Genomic DNA, 19,590 nt, shown 5'->3' on the forward strand with positions numbered 1-19,590 from the left:
TGAGAACGGTGCTATATAAAGCCAACTGATAGTGGTCGAAGTGGAAGGAACAAGTAGCAGATTAGCATTCAGCCTTGGTCTCTGGTAGGAAAATACACTAAGCATCAAATAAAGCAAAGCAGAAATGCAAATAAGCAAAGTGATGCAAAACAAACAGTTGGCTGACACAAGGAGTGTCCAAGGGCAAAATTGAAGAGCAGTGGAGGGTCACAGCCACTGAATCTTTTTAAAAAGTCAGCATTTAGTGCTGAGGCAGTAGTAGAGCTACAGACTGACTTTTTTTTATATATTGATGGGATGTGGGTGTCAGCAGCTCGGCCAGTATTTATTGCCCATGTCTAATTGCCCAGTAGGCATTTAAGAGACACATACATTACTGAGGGTCTGCAGTTACGTGTAGGCTCCAACAGGTGAGATGGAATTAACTTCACAAAAGGATATTGGGGAACCAGGTGGGTTTTTACAACAATCTACAATGGTTTCATGGTCTTAATTCCAGACTTTTACTGAATTCAAATTCCACCATTTGCCATGGCAAGATTTGAACCCTGGTCCCCAGAGCATCTCTGGATTAAAAGCCTTGCGGTAACACCATTAGGTAGTCACCTTCCCAGAACTGAATTATCCTCACAATCTATATACCTCCCTTCAGCCCAAACAATAGTCACCTAACTTCAACATGTTCAATGCAAGGTTTCAGAAAAAGGAGGAGGCCATTCAGCCACTCTAGCGTGTTGGCCCTTAGCCAATCTATATTTTAACTCCATCTACTACTTCAGTCCTATAAGACCATAAAATACAGGAACAGAATTAGGTTATTTAGATCATCAAGGTTGCTCTGCCATTCAATCAGGGCTGAAATGTTTCTCAATCACATTCTTTTTCCATACCCGTTATTTTCTTTTCATTCAGTCGAGGGAATGTTTCAACCTCAGGTTTGATATTTTCTGGTTGTTTTTTGTCTCAGGATAGGGGCTGCAAGAGTAGTAGATTTTCATCTTGACGTTATACTTGAATAGCCTGGCTCTAATTTCAAAAAGCCATTGGAGTGAACAGAGTCCACTGATGCAGTCCGAGACATTAATCATCTGAACACCTCACTTAAATCACCCATTCACCTTCCTACACATTAAAGACTACTGTGTACAAGCCGACCTCATCATTTATAGTTCTCATTATTCCTGGTGGACGTGGAGAAGATGTTTCCACTGGGAGGTGAGACCAGGACCCGAGGGCGCAACCTCAGAGGTGAAGGGCGGACCCTTTAGAACAGAGATGAGGAGAACTTTCTTCAGCCAGAAGGTGTTGACTCTGTGGGACTCATTACTGCACAAGGCTGTGGAGGCCAAGTCATTGAGCGGAATTTAAGACAGAGATAGATAGGTCCCTGTTTATTAACGGGAATCAAGGGTTACGGGGAGAAGGCAGGAGAATGAGGCTGTGAAACATACCAGCCATGACTGAATGGTGGAGCAGACTCAATGGGCTGAAGGGCCTAATTCTACTCGTATATCTTAAGGTCTTATAGATTCCACTGCTCTCCCTCCAAGGCTCAAATATTTCGATGTATATTATAAATACCAACTCATTTTTTGACTATGATTTTTGGAAGCTTGCAAGGAACATGATGTCACCGTGATGAATTAATAGATACAGGCTGTGCCTTCCATTAAAGATCCAAGGCAGACCCCTGTCATAACCAGCACAACCTGACCTAGTAGATCTGTATAAAACCGAGCAAACTGTCTATGGAACACTCATTCTGCAACTATCAGAACACAATATAACTCTTCAAAACTCTGTTCTGAAGAATAAAAATTACCACTAGCTTGGGGTGACACAGTGGCTCAGTGGTCTGCACTGTTGCATCACAGCGCCAGGGACCCAGGTTCGATTCGTGTGTGTGTGTGTGTGTGTGTGTGTGTGTGTGTGTGTGTATAAGGGGGATACTCACGGTAAGTACTTCACACAGAGGGTGGTGGGCATCTGAAACGCGTTGCCAGCAGATGTGGTAGAGGCAGGCACGGTAGATTAATTTAAGATGCGTCTGGACAGATGCATGAGTAGGTGGGGAGCAGAGGGATACAAATGCTTAGGAATTGACTGACAGGTTTAGACAGTACATTTGGATCAGCTCAGGTTTGGAGGGCCGAAGGGCCTGTTTCTGGGCTGTAAATTTTCTTTGTTCTTTGCAACTGAGGAAATCAAGGAAAGCAACAAACTTAAGGAAGAAATAAATAACTGCCAAGATGAGTGACAGGTAGGCTGACTGGTCAGATTATTAAAATAGCAGGGAATGATTAAATGGTTAATCAGGAAAAGGAAATCATAATGTGAGTGAAAGTGAGATAGAATTGTACAAATGAATATAGCAGGAGTTTCTACAAGTTTCTGAAAAGGAAAAGAGTTAAAAAAAAAACTGTCCTCCAGAGAGTGTGAATGGGGAGTGAATGGTAAAAACTGAGGCAATGCCTGAAGAAATGTATAAATATTTTGCTTCCATCTTCACCATAGGGGATACAAGAAAAAATCCCAATAGTCATTGGGAAGGAGAGGTGGAAGGAGAAGAGGGAGCTGGTGAAATTACAATCATAAGAGATGTGGTACTGAGCAAACTGATGGAGCTGCAGGCTGACAAGTCTCTGGGTCCAGGTGGACTTTCACCCGAGGATCATAAAAGAAGTTGGTAGGGAGGTAGTAAATATGTTAGTGTTAATTTTTTAAAATTTGCTGGATTCTGACAAGGTCCCATCAGACTGGAAAGTAATAAAAATTTCATGAAGGGAGGAGACAGAAAACAGGAAACTATAGGCTGCACGGTGGCTCAGTGGTTAGCACTGCTGCCTCACATGACCAGGGACCCAGGTACGATTCCAGCCTTGGGTGACTGTCTGTGTGGAGTTTGCACGTTCTCCCAGTGTCTGCGTGGGTTTCCTCCGGGTACTCCGTTTTCTCCCACAGTCCAAAGGTGTATGGACCAGCAGCAGAGAGCGGCGGGAGCTGGGCGGAAGTTCAGACAGAGCGCAAAGCCGGTCGGGAAGGTAAGTGATTGCTATTAGAGTGGGTGTGTTCTAAACCCCAGGTCCTACAAAGTAGGGTCTCCCTCCCTCCCTCCTCCTCTAACCTTAATTAAGAGTCCACAGACGTGCCACAAAAAGAGGGTCTAAGGAAGTTTAGATTGAAGAATGAGGCTTCAGCTCAGGAATCTTTGACAAGGAGGTTGAGTGAAGTGATTACACCACAGTTGAAGAGGGTGTAGACATGACTGCCCAGCTGGTTCAGTGCACTACATGCTTGATGTGGGAGGTCAACGACTCTGGTGTGTCTGGCTCGTATATGTGTGGAAAATGTGTGCACATTCAGCAATTGACCGAGCATATTGCAGCGCTGACGAAAGCACTCGAAGACCTTAGGCTCATCCGAGAGAACGAGATCTTTCTGGACAAGACCTTCAGCGATGTTATTACACCAATCATGCCAGAAGAGAGCAGACGATGAGGAAGGCGGAGAGGAGACAGGTGCAAGAGACCCCGGGAGAAGTGCCTGTCAGGAACAATTTGAAGCTTTTGGAAACAGTAGAGACTGATGACACTGCCAGTTCGCAAGGCGGCCAAGTTTGTCAATCAAAAGTTGCCGCAGAGGCAGAGCGGAAGAGTCGGACATCGCACAGAGCCGTGGTAATAGGGGACTCCATCGTGAGAGGAACTGACCGGGGTTTTTGTGGCAGCAGACGGGATTTAAGGATGGTGTGTTGCCTTCCTGTGCCAGAGTGAAAGACATCGCGGACAGAGTGCAGGAAATCCTCAAGGATGAGGGTGAAGAGCCAGAGGTGGTGGTATATGTCGGCACAAATGATGTCGGGAAGAAGAGAAGGAACATACTACAGCGAGACTTCGGAGAACTAGGAAGAAGGCTGAAAAGCAGGACGTCCAAGGTGGTTATCTCCGGTTTGCTTCCAGTTCCTCGGGCTAGTGTGGCCAGAAACAGGGAGATAATGGACTTGAACGTGTGGTTGGGGAACTAGTGCAGGAAGCAAGGATTTAAGTTCTTGGATCAGTGGGTATATTTTGTGGTAAGCATAAATTCTACAAGAGAGACGGCTTGCACCTTAATAGGTTATGGACCAGTATTCTGTCAGGCAGGTTTCCTACTGCAACACCGCTACATTTAAACTAAGTAGCGGGGGGGAGGGGACAAGCTGGATGTTTAAAAAGGAAATTGAAGGGAAAGTTAGAACAAGAGAAGTCAAGAAAGACAACTGTATCAATGAGGCAGAAAACTCGGAAAGGCATCATGCTGTAAGGTTGAGTGAAATAAGGGTTGATGGGAAGGGTGAGAGCAGTAACAAATTAAAAATACTATACATGAATGCACGAAGCATTAGACACAAGATGGATGAGCTTGAGGCTCTTTTGGAAATTGGCAGATACGATATTGTGGGGATAACTGAGACGTGGCTTCAAGTGGACAGGGCCTGGGAAATGAATATTCAAGGATACATCTGCTATCGTAATGACAGACTGACGGGCAGCGGGGGTGGGGAGGCCATGTTGGTAAGGGACGATATTCAGTCTCTTGCGCAGGGGGACCGAGAATCAGGGGATGTAGAGTCAGTGTGGATAGAGCTTCGAAATACTAAGGGTAAAAAGACCCTCTTGGGAGTCATCTACAGGCCCCCAAACAGTAGTCTGGATGTCGGATGTAAGTTAAATCAGGAGCTGAAATTGGCCTGTCATAAAGATGTTACTACAGTTGTTATGGGGGATTTTAACATGCAGGTAGACTGGGAGAATCAGGATGGTATTGGGCCTCAAGAAAGAGACTTTGTGGAGTGCCTCAGAGATGGATTCTTAGAGCAGCTGGTGCTGGAGCTGACCAGGGAGAAGGCAATTCTGGATCTGGTATTGTGTAACGAACCAGAATTGGTCAGAGACCTCGAAGTGATGGAGCCATTGGGAAGTAGTGACCATAATACAATAAGCTTCAATCTGCAATTTGAGAGGGAGAGGGTACAGTCGGAAGTGACAGTACTTCTGTTGAATAAAGGGAACTATGGAGCTATGAGGGAGGAGCTGGCCAAAGTTCAATGGTGCAATACCTTAGCAGGGATGACCGTGGAGGAACAATGGCGGATATTTCTGTGTATAATGCAGAAGTTGCAAGATCAGTTCATTCCTAAAAGGAAGAAAGATCCCAGGAGGAGGCATGGGCGGCCGTGGCTGATGAGGAAAGTAAAGAAACATATAAAGTTAAAAGAGGAAAAAGTATAACATAGCTAGGATAAGTGGGAAAACTGAGGACTGGGAAGTTTGAAAGAGCAACAGAGGATTACTAAGAAGGAAATACGCAGAGGAAAAATGAGGTACGAAGGTAAACTGGCCAAGAATATTAAGGAGGATAGTAAAAGCTTTTTTAGGTATGTGCAAGGCAAAAAAATGGTTAGGACAAAAATTGGGCCCTTGAAGACAGAAACAGGGGAATATATTACTAGGAACAAAGAAATGGCAGAGGAATTAAATGGGTACTTCAGATCTGTGTTTACTGGGGAAGACACAAGCAATCTCCCTGAAGTAACAGTGGCTGAAGGACCTGAACTTAAGGGAATTTATATTTGCCAGGATTTGGTGTTGGAGAGACTGTTAGGTCTGAAGGTTGATAAGTCTCCGGGGCCTGATGGTCTGCATCCCAGGGTACTGAAGGAGGTGGCTCGGGAAATCGTGGATGCGTTGGTGATTATTTTCCAGAGTTCAATAGATTCGGGGTTGGTTCCTGAGGATTGGAGGGTGGCTAATGTTATACCACTTTTTAAGAAAGGTGGGCGAGAGAAAGCAGGAAATTATAGACCAGTTAGTCTGACCTCAGTGGTGGGAAAGATGCTGGAGTCTATTATAAAGGATGAAATTATGGCACATCTAGATAGTAGTAACAGGATAGGACAGAGTCAGCATGGATTTATGAAGGGGAAATCATGCTTGACTAATCTTCTTGACTTTTTTGAGGATGTAACTCTGAAGTTGGACGAGGGAGATCCAGTAGATGTAGTGGACCTGGACTTTCAGAAAGCTTTTGATAAAGTCCCACACAGGAGGTTAGTGAGTAAAATTAGGGCGCATGGTATTGGGGGCAAAGTACTAGATTGGATTGAAAATTGGTTGGCTAATAGGAAACAAAGGGTAGTGATAAATGGCTCCATTTCGGAATGGCAGGCAGTGACCAGTGGGGTACCGCAGGGATCCGTGCTGGGTCCGCAGCTTTTTACAATATATGTTAATGAAATAGAAGATGGTATCAGCAATAACATTAGCAAATTTGCTGATGATACAAAGCTGGGTGGCAGGGTGAAAAGTGATGAGGATGTTAGGAGATTACAGAGTGACCTGGATAAGTTAAGTGAGTGGGCAGATGCATGGCAGATGCAGTTTAATGTGGGTAAATGTATGGTTATCCACTTTGGTGGCAAGAACAGGAAGGCAGACTACTACCTCAATGGAATCAATTTATGTAAAGGGGCAGTACAGAGAGATCTGGGTGTTCTTGTACACCAGTCAATGAAGGCAAGCATGCAGGTACAGCAGGTAGTGAAGAAGGCTAATAGCATGCTGGCCTTCATAACAAGAGGAATTGAGTATAGAAGCAAAGAGGTGCTTCTGCAGCTGTACAGGGCCCTGGTGAGACCACACCTGGAGTAATGTGTGCAGTTCTGGTCTCCAAATTTGAGAAAAGACATTCTGGCTATTGAGGGAGTGCAGCGTAGATTCACGAGGTCAATTCCTGGAATGGCAGGATTACCTTACATTGAAAGACTGAAGCAACTGGGCTTGTATACCCTTGAGTTTCGAAGACTGAGAGGGGATCTGATTGAGACGTATAAGATTATGAAAGGATTGGACACTCTGGCAGTAGGAAACATATTTCCACTGATGGGTGAGTGCCGAACCAGAGGACACAGCTTAAAATACGGGGTAGACCATTTCGGACAGAGCTCAGGAGAAACTTCTTCACCCAGAGAGTGGTGGCTGTGTGGAATGCTCTGCCCCAGAGGGCAGTGGAGGCCCACTCTCTGGATTCATTTAAGAAAGAGTTGGATAGAGCTCTCAAAGATAGTGGAATCAAGGTTATGGAGATAAGGCAGGAACAGGATACTGATTAGGAATGATCAGCCATGATTATATTGAATGGCGATGCAGGCTCAAAGGGCTGAATGGCCTACTCCTGCACCTATTGTCTATTGACCAGGTGAATTGGCCATGCTAAATTGCCCATCGTGTTAAGTGCATTAGTCAGAGGGTCTGGGTGGGTTACTCTTTGGAGGGTCGGTGTGGACTGATTGGGCCGAAGGGCCTATTTCCACACTGTAGGGAATCTAATCTAATCTATAGCTTGATGTCTGTCTTGGGGAAGGTGTTAAATCAATCAATAAAGACATTAAACCCACACACATAAAAACTCAAGGTAACTGGGAAATGTCACCACTGTTTTGTCAAAAGGAAATCATGTTATACCAATGCATTATTGTTCATTGAAAAAGTAACACATGTTGTTGGCACACAGTACTTGGATTTCTTGGAGGCATTTCATAAGGTGCCCCATAAAAGGTCACTGTGCAAAGTAAAAGCATTTAATGTAAGGGGTAGCATTCCAGTACAGAGAGAAGATTGGTTGGCTGACAGAAAACAGGCAGTATGTGCAAATGGGTCTTTTTCTGATTGGCAAGGTGCAAAGAGTAGACTCTGACAAGAGTGTGTGCTTGGGCCTCACCTGTTTACAATCAATATCAATGACCTTGATGAATAGAATGTAACAGTTTGCAGATAGCACAAAGCTATGTAGGTTGTAAGAAGGGCATAAGGTGTTTGCAGGTGGATATAGATACAGGTAGCTCATCTATAATGCAATGGTTGTGTTCTTGTGCAACCCCGCAACACACAAAAATCATGCTCTAGGAACAGCACTTAAAGTATTGGCGATGTAATCGCATTACAGCTAACACATATTTTTAAAAGTTCATGCTTCAGAATCAATGTGCCCAATTCGTCAATGGCCTTACAGTGAATTTGTGTTAACACAACGTGTTATGGCAGAACAACCTGTAGATGGAGTAAGTAGGGAAAAGATCTGGTAGGAGTTTAATATAGGAAATTGTGAAATTTGTTACTAAGAGGAATAAAAAAGCAGAGTATTACATAAATGGAGAATGACTGAAGAATTTTGAGGTGCAGAGGGATCTACGTGTTCTATTGCATGAATCACAAATAGTATGTAGTTATAGCATGATCAGGAAGGCTAACAGAATGTTATCCTTTATTATGGAAGGAATTAAACATAAACATAAAAAGGCTATAGTTTAGTTATACAAGGTATTGATAAGACCACATCTTGAATACTCTGTGCATTTTTGGTCTCCTTATTTAAAGGAAGATTTAGAAGAGTTGGAGGTGGTTCACAGTGAGTTTATTCGATTGATACCCAGAAGGAGAGGGTTGACCTTTGAGGAAAGATTAGTCAGATTGGGCTTGTTTCCACTGGGATTTAGAAGGGTGAGGGGTGACTTAGCTGAAGTGTGTAAGATCCTAAATGATCTTGCTAAAGTAAATATGGAATTGATGTTTCATCTTGTGAGAGTCCAGGTCTAAGGCTGTTGTTTTTAAGGGTCACCCTTTCAGACAGAGATGAGGATTATGTGACATAGGGACACTCTGTCTTAGACTGCAGTGGTGGCAGGGTCATTGAATATTTTGAAGGAGGTGGTAGATGGATTGCTGTTAGGCAAGGGAATCAAAGAGGTAGATAGGAAGATAGAATTCAAATTACAAACAGAGCGGCCATGATTGAATCGAATAGTGGAGCAGGCTTGAGAGGTCAAGTAGTCTATTACTACTCCTAAATCGTACATTCGTAATAAGTGTTGCTTTGTATATGGTCAATTAATGTTCACCGACTGCATTCAACTAAGTATAATTAACATATAATTCATAACTATATCAAGTTAATCTTACAAAGTGTCCCACTTGGAATCACTAATCCATCATTGATGGTTGTTAAAATCCATCTGGTTCACTACTGCCCTTTCAGGGAAGGCTGTCTTCTATCTTTACCCACCTCGCCTACATGACAATCCAGATCCACAATGAAGAGGCTGACTGACCTTTGAAATGGCCGAGCAAGCTACAGGGTTCAAAGACACCTATGGATGGGCAACAAATGCTGGTCTTGCCAACAACACCCACATCCCGTGAAGGAATAGAGAACAGCTTTTAACTCTCTCTCGATGCCCTGAGAAACATGAGGATTCAAAGCCACTTGTTGAGCAGTTCGGTTGTCCAAAACAGAGTGGCCTTAGTAATGGCAGCTGCCCTTTGTCCACAGTTTCTGACTTCATTTTAATATGACATTTAGAGGTTTGCATGTGCTTTTGTTGTTGAAACAAGCTAATTACCATTTCGTTCATTCACTTCCCTGACTTTGCCCTTTGGTTCCCTCTGCCCTGAGGCCCTATCATTGCTGATGTCAATGTCACTGTGCTGCCCCTGGGTAACCTACATGGTCTACCAATGCCATTGGTGGTTCTCATGGAAAAAGTGAAAGCCCCAACTCAATGAACCTGCTTCTTTTGTTCGTATCACTCTCTCATTTTGAGCAGCCCTCCCAGATGTTTGGGTAGCTCACCGTCCAGTTCTCTATTCAATGTTTCATCCAACAGTTTACCTTTGTCCTGATTTTCAGGGAAAAACATTGTCCGGACAGATCCGAGGAACCAGAGTTAGCTGGGATCCCGAGGTGGGAGACAGTCATTCACGGGATCCATGTTACATTGAGCTACATCGAGTCTACAGCACAAAAACAGGCCATTCAGCCCAAATCTTGGTGCTGGAAAGCACAGCAGATCAGGCAGCATCTGAGGAACAGGAATTGACATTTTGGGCATAAGCCTTTTATCAGGAATTGAGTCTGCAGCACAGAAACAGGAACTACATCAAGTCTACACCACAGAAACAGGCAATTCAGCCCAAATAATCTGGACTGCCATTTCTACTCCAAATGAGCCTCCTTCCACCTTTATCTCACCCTTCGATTTCTTCCCCCTTCATTAGTTTATCCACCTTCTGCTAATCACATCCCTCTCTTTTTGTGGGAGCAGGTCCCTCACCCTAAGCCCCTGACTGGATGCAGTTCAATCGGGTCCCAATACTCCTGAGGTGATGCATACAGAACACACCTGGTTTCTGATAAATCGTGCTGCTTTACGTGAGCGATCCACTCCCCGAGCCCAGAGGATCGGTAAGCCGCCAGGTAATCAATCAAGTCGCGTTTGAAGTTCGTCATAGATTCACCCGCTGTTTCAGGACTCCCCTCTGGCAACCGGGGGTATAGAGGGCTCAGCCATATCCTAGCAACAAGCAGGAAGGAAAGGTTCATTCAACATTGAAACAGAAGACAACTGCAATTCTAAAGTACCTCACACAATTTCAAGACTTCCCACCATGCTTCACAGCCAATGATGGACTGCTACCAGAGGGAAACAACCATTGTGTGCACAGCAAGTTCCCACAAACACTGATGCAATAGTAAACCTAATATATATTTTTAAGATGGTGTTTTCATTGAGGGAACCCAGGTAACAACAGGAGACCCCTCCCGGCTCTTCTCAGAAACAGTCAGGATGACAACAGAGGAGACTTTGTTGGGTTACTGAAATTTGCAAAGCAGGAGGCTCCCTGGTTAGGGGTGACGTGGGATGAGAGAAATGGGCTCAGAGTGGCTTGGCAATAAGGGCCAGGGAATCAGCCCCTGGGGTGGGTGAGGGTGCTCCTGCTCATTGGGCATCTCCCTTAAGTCATGAGAACCTCAGACATGAGCAGTAACCGCATTCATCTTGCTGTGGTCACCTCGCACATCCACTGATGGACAAATGACAACCAAATCTCACTGTCTCGGCCCAATCGTGCTGTTTTATGCTGTTAACAGAACCCAGAGCTTTGAAGTAAAATTACATTGAGAATACAGTATAAAAACAGGCCACTTGTTGGTTTAGGCTCCACATAAGCCTCCGCCCACCCTCATGTATCCAGCCATACTCAGCATCACATTCTGTATCTTTCTCCCTCATGTGCTTAACCTAGCTTCGCTTATCTATACCTCAACTACTCTCCCTGGCCGAAATGAATAGTCTGGCAGATAGAAATACCTGGTGTTTACCCTCAGCACAGCAGAAGATGAACAGAATTTGTCAGTGTGAAAAGCTAGAAAAGTGGACAAAGGAACAGGAGGACAGGTTGCCGGGAATATGATGAATGAGGACAGGAAAAGATTGTGCTCTGAATGCTGAGCAACCTCCCATTGTAACATGGTAACAATGAAATGACATGCTGTGGAAGCTTTTTATCTTGCATTCGTCAGGACAGACATAAGAACACCATATTTCAAAGAGAACAACAATTTACAACAGCATGAGATAAGAATGCTGACTGGCTGACAAGTCAACTCTAATTGATTGAGGCATTGTCATGGAGAATACTTCAGGGAACTAATGTTGTCGAGGAGAATACTGAGATACAGGCTACTAGACTGGGTGTGATTGAGGTTTACACGGAGGAGGTATTAGAAATCCTGCAAAGTGTGAAAATAGATAAGTCCCCTGGGCCGGATGGGATTTATCCTAGGATCCTCTGGGAAGCCAGGCAGGAGATTGCCGAGCCTTTGACATTGATCTTTAAATCGTCATTGTCTACAGAAATAGTGCCAGAAGACTGGAGGATAGCAAATGTGGTTCCCTTGTTCAAGAAGGGGAGTAGAGACAATCCTGGTAACTATAGACCAGTGAGCCTTACTTCAATTGTTGGTAAAGTGTTGGAAAAGGTTATAACAGAAAGGATTTATAATCATCTAGAAAAGAATCATTTGATTAGGGATAGTCAGCATGGTTTTGTGAAGGGTAGGTCATGCCTCACAAACCTTATTGAGTTCTTTGAGGTGACCAGACAGGTAGATGAGAGTAAACCAGTTGATGTGGTGTATATGGATTTCAGCAACGTGTTCGATAAAGTTCCCCACAGTAGGCTATTGTACAAAATGCGGAGGAATGGGATTGTGGGAGATAAAGTAGTTTGGATCAGTAATTGGCTTGCTGAAGGAAGGCAGAGGGTGGTGGTTGATGGGAAATGTCCATCCTGGAGTCCAGTTACCAGTGGTGTACCGCAAGGGTGACGTTGGGTCCACTGCTGTTTGTCATTTTTATAAACGACCTGGATGAGGGCGTAGAAGGGTGGGTTAGTAAATTTGCAGACGACAGGAAGGTTGGTGGAGTTGTGGATAGTAACGAAGGATGTTGTAGGTTACAGGGAGACATAGATAAGCTGCAGAGCTGGGCTGAGAGGTGGAAAATGGAGTTTAATGCGGACAAGTGTGAGGTGATTCACTTTGGTCTGAGTAACCGGAATGCAAAGTACTGGGCTAATGGTAAGATTCTTGGTAGTGTTGATGAGCAGAGAGATCTCAGTGTCCAGGTACACAGATCCTTGAAAGTTGCCACCCAGGTTGACAGGATTGTTAAGAAGGCATACAGTGTTTTAGCTTTTATTAATAGAGGGATCGAGTTCCGGAACCATGAGGTTATGATACAGTTGTACAAAACTCTGGTGCGGCCGCACTTGGAGTATTGTGTACAGTTCTGGTCACTGCATTATAAGAAGGATGTGGAAGCTTTGGAAAGGGTGCAGAGGAGATTTACTAGGGTGTTGCCTGGTATGGAGGGGAGGTCTTACGAGGAAAGGCTGAGGGACTTGGGGTGTTCTCGTTAGAGAGAAGGTTGAGAGGTGACTTAAAAGAGACATACAAGATAATCAGAGGGTTAGATAGGGTGGACAGAAAGAGCCTTTTCCCAAGTATGGGAACGGCGAGCACGAGGGGGCATAGCTTTAAATTGAAGGGTGATAGATATAGGACAGATGTCAGAGGTAGTTTCTTTACTCAGAGAGTAGTAAGGGTATGGAATGCTTTGCCTGCAATGGTAGTAGATTCGCCAACTTTAAGTACATTTAAGTCGTCATTGGACAAGCATATGGACGTACATGGAATAGTGTAGGTTAGATGGGCTTCAGATTAGTATGACAGGTTGGCGCAACATCGAGGGCCGAACGGCCTGTACTGCGCTGTAATGTTCTATGTTGTATGTCTCCTACATTTTTGTTTAATTCAAGAATAAGGGGCAAAACGTGGACATGGTCCCTTTTCTGCAGAGGGGAGGTCTCTGCTCATGGATGTAAGCAGCTTCCTGGAAGTGAAAGGGAGCTCTGGTGTCTGGCTGATAGTTTTTAAGTTGATCATTAGTATAATCCTTGTCACACTTGGCACTATTTAGCAAATGCCATGCAATTGCAGAATCACATCTAACATTTTTTTCCTTGTCCAGGAGCAGTGGGAGACAGAGCAGAGGTGACGTGGAGACCAGGAGGGTGCCGGGAGGGTAAGCACTGATTATATATTTGGGCAGCGGCTAAACCCGAGATACTACACGTATAGTATCTCCCTCCCGCCCTCCCTCCTCTAACCAGAAGAAAAAGACTCTGTAAGATAAGGTTTTAATTTTTATTTTTTCTCTTTCTTTTCTTTTATGTATTTAAGTCCATTGTTTGGTTTTAGTTAGTTGATATAAAGCTAAGGCTTACAATGGCAGGGGACCTCAGACCCGTGGCATGGGCCTCTTGCTTGATGTGGGAGCTCAGGGACATGGCTGATGCCCCTGGCTCTTACACTTGCAAGAAGTATGTCCAGCTGCAGCTCTTGTTTGACTGCATGACATCTCTGGAGCTGCGGATGGACTCACTGTGGAGAATCTGTGATGCTGAGGAGGTCGTGGACACCACGTTTAGTGAATTGGTCACACTGCAGGTTAGAATTGTTGAGGGAGACAGTGAATGGGTGAGCAAAAGGCAGAGAAAGATTGGGAAGGCAGTGCAGGTGCTTCCTGTGGTCATCTCCCTTCAAAATAGGTATACAGTTCTGGATACTGTTGGGGGAGATGGCTCATCAGGGGAGGGCAACAGTTGTCAGGATCATTGCACTGTGACAGGCACTGCTGTTCATAAGGCCAGGAAAAAGACTCATAAGGCCATACTCACAGGGGATTCTATTGTAAGGGGAGTAGATTGGCAGTTCTGTGGCTGAAAACGAGATTCCCAGATGGTATGCTGCCTCCCAGGTGCTCGAGTCAGGGATGTCACTGATTAGCTGCACAGCATTTTGAAAGGGGAGGGTGAACAGCCAGCTGTCTTGGTGCATATAGGCACCAAGGATATAAGTAAAAAAAATGAGATGAGATCCTGAAAGCAGAATTCAGGGAGCTAGGAGAGAAGTTAAAGAGGAGGATCTCAAAGGTAGTGATCTCGGGATTGCTACCAGTGCCACATGGTAGCCAGGGTAGAAATGAAAGAATAGGCAGGATGAACACGTGGCGTGAGGGATAGTGTAGGAGGGAATGATTCAGATTTTTTGGACATTGGGACCGGTTCTGGGGAAGGTGGGACTATTACAAATTGGACAGTCTACATCTGAACCAATGTCCTTGGGGGAGTTTTTGGGTTACTGCTATTGGGGAGGTTTTAAACTAATGTGGCAGGGGCTGGGAACCAGAAGAGAAGACAAGTAGGCAGTGAGGTGGAGACTGCAGACTATAAGAATCATGAAGTTAGCATTAATAAAGGGAAGAATAGGCAGAGAGCAGGTGAACACAAAAGAACTGGTGACCTAAAATGTATATACTTTAATGCAAGGAGTATAGTGGGTAAGGCAGATGAACTTAAGGCTTGGATTGGTGCCTGGGAGTATGATGTTATTGCAATCACAGAGACTTGGTTGAAGGAAGGGCACGATTGGCAACTAAATGTTCCAGGATATAGACGCTTCAGACAGGGCTATAAAAGAGGGTGAGGAGTTGCATTGCTGACCAGGGATGATATCACGGCTGTGCTAAAGGAGGACACTATGGAGGGCTTGAGTAGTGAGGTATTATGGGTGGAGCTGACAAATAAGAAGGGTGCAGTTACATTAGATTAGGTTAGATTCTCTACAGTGTGGAAACAGGCCCTTCAGCCCAACAAGTCCACACTGCCCCTCCGAAGAGAAACCCACACAAATCCATTCCCCTACCCTATATTTACCCCTGACTAACACACCTAACACTGTGGGCAATTTAGCATGGCCAATTCACCTGACCTGCACATCTTTGGACTGTGGGAGGAAACCAGAGCAGCCGGAGGAAATCCAAGCAGACACGGGAGAAAATGCAAACTCCACACAGACAGGCGGGAATTGAACCCAGGACCCTAGTGCTGTGAGGCAGCAGTGCTAACCACTGACCACCGTGCCACTGTTGGGGCTGTATTACAGGCCTCCCAACAGTGAGCGTGAGGTAAAAGAACAAACAGGTAAACAGATTATGGAAAGATCTGGAGGCAACAGGGTAGTGATGATGGGTGATTTTAATTTTCCCAACAATGTCTGGAATACACTTAGTGTCAAGAGGTCTGGATGGGGCAGAATTTGTAAGAAACGTCCAGGAGAGTTTTCTAGAGCAGTATGTCAATAGTTTGACGAGGGAAGGGGCCATTTTGGACTTGGTGTTGGGGAATGAGCCAGGACAGGTGGTAGAAGTTGCGGTGGGGGATTTCTTTGGGAACAGTGACCACAATTCTGTAAGTTTTAGAATACTCATAGATAAAGATGAGTGTGATCCTAAGGGAAGAGTACTAAACTGGGTCAAGGCCAATTATGTCAAAATTAGGCAGGAGCTGGGAAATGTGGATTTGACACAGCTATTTGAAGGGAAATCCTCATTTGATATGTGGGAGGCTTTCAGAGATAGGTTAAAGATGTCCCATTGAAAGCAAAGGATAGGAAAGGCAAGATTCGTGAACCGTGGATGACAGGAGAAATCGTACGACTAATCAAGAGGAAAAGGGAAGCATTCGTAAGGTCCAGGCAGCTAAGAACAGAACAGGCCCTGGAGGAATATCAGGAGAGTAGGACAAGTCTTAAATGAGGAATCAAGCAGGCTAAAAGAGGTCATGAACTAACTTTAGTGAACAGAATTAAGGAGAATCCCAAAGCCTTTTATTCTTATATAAGAAGCAAGCAGGTAGCTAGAGAAAGGATTGATCCACTAAAGGATAAGGAAGGAAGGCTGTGTGTCAAGCCTGAGAGAATGAGTGAGATTCTGAATGATTACTTTGCATCAGCGTTCACCGAGGAGAGGGACATGATGAATGTTGAGATTAGAGATAGAAGTTTAATTAGTCTGAATCACGTTGACATAAGTCGGGATAATGTGTTAGGTAGGCTAGAGGTTATTAAGGTGGACAAATCCCCAGGACTGGATGGGATCTATCCCAGGTTGTTGAGGAAGGCAAGAGAGGGAATATCTGGGGCCCTGACAGATATCTTTGTAGCATCCTTAAATACAGGTGAGGTGATGGAGGACTGAGGGTTGCTCATGTTGTCCCCCTGTACAAGAAGGGTAGTAGGGATATTCCTGGTAACTACAGAACAGTGAGTCTGACGTCAATGGTGGGAAAGTTGCTGGAGAAGGTACTGAGGAATAAAATTTATTTATATTTGGAAAAGAATGGGCTTATCAGTGATAGGCAACATGGTTTTGTGCAGGGGAGATTGTGCCTTACCAAGTTAATAGAGTTCTTTGAGGAAGTGACCAAGTTGATAGATGAAGGAAGGGCTGTAGATGTCATATACATGGACTTTAGTAAGGCGTTTGATAAGGTTCCCCATGGTAAACTAATAGAGAAAGTGAAGTCACATGGTGTGCAGGGTGTTCTAGCTAGGTGGATAAAGAACTGGTTGAGCAACAGGAGACAGAGAGTAGTAGTTGAAGGGAGTTTCTCGAAATGGAGAAAGGTGACCAGTGGTGTTCCACAGGGGTCAGTGCTGGGGCCACTGTTGTTTGTGATATACATAAATGATCTAGAAGACGGCACTGTTGGTCTGATCAGCAAGTTTGCAAATGACATGAAGATTGGTGGAGTAGTAGAAAGTATAGGGGACTGTCAGAGAATACAGGAGGATATAGATAGACTGGAGAGTTGGGCGGAGAATTGGCAGATGGAGTTCAATCCAGGCAAATGTATGGTGATGCATTTTGGGAAGTCTAACTCTAGAGCGAATTATACAATAAATGGAAGAGCCTTGGGTAAAGTTGATGAGCAGAGAGATCTGGGAGTGCAGGTCCATTGTACCCTGAAGGTGACTCCACAGGTGGATAGAGTGGTCAAGAAGGCATATGGTATGCTTCACTTCATCGGACGGGGTATTGAGTATAAGAGCTGGCAAGTCATGTTAAAATCGTACAAGACATTGGTTCGGCCGCATTTAGAATACTGTGTACAGTTCTGGCCGCCACATTACCAAAAGGATGTGGACGCTTTGGAGAGGGTGCAGAGAAGGTTTACGGGGATGTTGCCTGGTATGGAAGGTGCTAGCTATGAAGACAGGTTGAGTAGGTTAGGATTGCTTTCATTAGAAAAAAGTAGATTGAGGGGGGGTCTGATTGAGGTCTACAAATTCATGAAGGGTATAGACAGGGTAGATAGAAATAAGCTTTTTCCCAAGGTGAAGGATTCAATAATGAGAGGTCACACACTCAAGGTGCATCTGGACAGATGCATGAGTAGGTGGGGAGCAGAGAGACACAGATCCTTCGGAATTGGGCGATAGGTTTAGACAGTAGGTTTGGATCAGCTCAAGCTTGGAGGGCCGAAGAGCCTGTTCCTGGGCGGTTAACTTTCTTTGTTCTTTAACATTTCAAAACTAAACGAGGATAAGCAAAAGTATACTAGTGGCAATTCCTCTGCTCTTCTACAAAATAGTCATGCCATGGAGGCAATTCAGACTCAGCTTAATTGACGTCTTAGCCAAAATAGCCATCTCTGAGAGCACAACATTTCCTCAGTACTACATTGACTGTCAGGCATAGACCTCTGGGGCTGAATGGTCAGACGGAGAGGAGACCAGAGCTGAAAGACTGAAAGAAGAGGATGTGGGGTGTAGGGCCCAATCATTTCAAAGTGATAAGGTGCAGAGGGATTGAGAGATGAGCACACAGGTCGGGACTGAGGAATTGGAGTTGCTTCTGAGCAACTCTGTCCCAAAGGAGACTAGCTTGACAAAGGGATATAGATTATTGAAGTAAGTGGGCAAAGGTCTGGCAAATAGAGAATCAAATGAGAAAACATGAAATTATTCATTTTGACAAAAAGAATAAAAATCAATTATGTTACCTAAATGGTAAAAGGTTGCAGAACTCTTGAGATGCAGCAGCATCTGGCTGCTCTTGTGCATGAATTGCAAAACATTTGCATGAAGGTACAGCAAGTACCTGTTTCCTTCCAGAGGTGCATTAGTCAGGGGAAAGGCAGAGAAATAAGGTCTGGGTGGGTTACTCTTCAGTAGGTCGGGTGTGGACTTGTTGGGCCGAAGGGCCTGTTTGCGCACTGTAGGAATTCTAAAGTAATTAGGAAGACTAATGTTATTATTACAAGGGAACTTGAATACCCCAAACATTTTCATTGTTGAGACCACATCTGGAATACCATGCACATTGTTGATCTACTTATATAATCCAGTGTAAATGCACTGGAACCAGTTTAGACAAGGTTTAACAGACTGATACATGGAATTGGTATACTGCATTGTGAGGAAAGGTTGGTCAGACCAATCCTGTATCTACTGAGTCAGAACTATCGCGTCAACACGTTATAAACGTCTGACCTTGTCCACCCCAGTTCACCACCAGCACCTCCACACCGTGGCTACCATCAACACCGTATCTACTAGAATATGGAAGTGCAAAAGGCAACTTGATCAAAAGATATAGGATCCTGAGAGTTCAGGATGGATGAGGAGAGGATGTTTTTCCTAGAACGAGGTCGCCACTTCAAAATGAGGGATTGACCCTTTAAGATGAAGAAAAGGGCAACTTTTCTTGAAAAGTCAGTGCAAGTAGAACCTTTGAATATTTTTCTGACAGAAATTAATCCTTGAAAAGCGAGGGGGTGAAAGTTTACCTGGCCATTGGCAGGAATGTTGAGTATCCAGCACAAGCCATGATCTTATTAAATGGTGAAGCGGGCTTGAAGGGCTGAGTAGCCACCTCCTGCTCCTAATTCATATGATCATGTGGTCCCTTTGAGAGGGAGGTGAGAGAAAGAAATTACATGAAAGACAGGTACTTATTTCATACTCGAGATAAAAGACAGACAAAAAGAGACCTGTCTTTACCAGAAGCAAAAGCGAGTTTTGCGTTTAATATGCAGACAATCAAATCATCACAGTCCTGTTTTCAGACAAGATTACTGAAGTGGGAGTTTGGGAGGAGGGATATTGCTGTTAAGAGCTACGTTAAGGAGAGGCAAGTCGGTACATTATGTCCCCAAGCTGTAAGGCTGTAAGGAGAACAATGATCTGTCACTCAATGATGCAAAATAAAATCTCAGTGTTGTTTTCTCTCTCTTTCTCTCTTCCTTTCCCCAAAGTAATATCTCAGCTACTACTTTGCTCCCCCTTCCTAATCCTTAATATGTACAG

The 19,590-nt window shown here is 44.4% G+C and overlaps 1 protein-coding gene across 6 annotated transcripts in view; it reads right to left on the bottom strand.

Moving 5' to 3' along the window:
* The window catches only part of tdp1 (tyrosyl-DNA phosphodiesterase 1), a 133,868-nt gene that overhangs the window by 80,892 nt on the left and 33,386 nt on the right, over window positions 1–19,590 (bottom strand). For all 6 annotated transcript variants that reach the window (XR_015757828.1, XR_015757826.1, XR_015757827.1 and 3 more), the window contains exon 8: window positions 10,217–10,387. Coding sequence is in view for 3 of the 6 variants with exons in the window: in XM_043696957.2 (XP_043552892.2) it covers window positions 10,217–10,387 (171 nt within the window). In the remaining 3 variants the exon portion in view is untranslated. The remainder of the gene's footprint in view (window positions 1–10,216; window positions 10,388–19,590) is intronic.

Source organism: Chiloscyllium plagiosum, unplaced genomic scaffold, assembly GCF_037043375.1.
Source record: "Chiloscyllium plagiosum isolate Xiang-an unplaced genomic scaffold, Cpla_swu_hap1 HiC_scaffold_8, whole genome shotgun sequence".
NCBI classification, from domain to species: Eukaryota; Metazoa; Chordata; class Chondrichthyes; order Orectolobiformes; family Hemiscylliidae; genus Chiloscyllium; species Chiloscyllium plagiosum.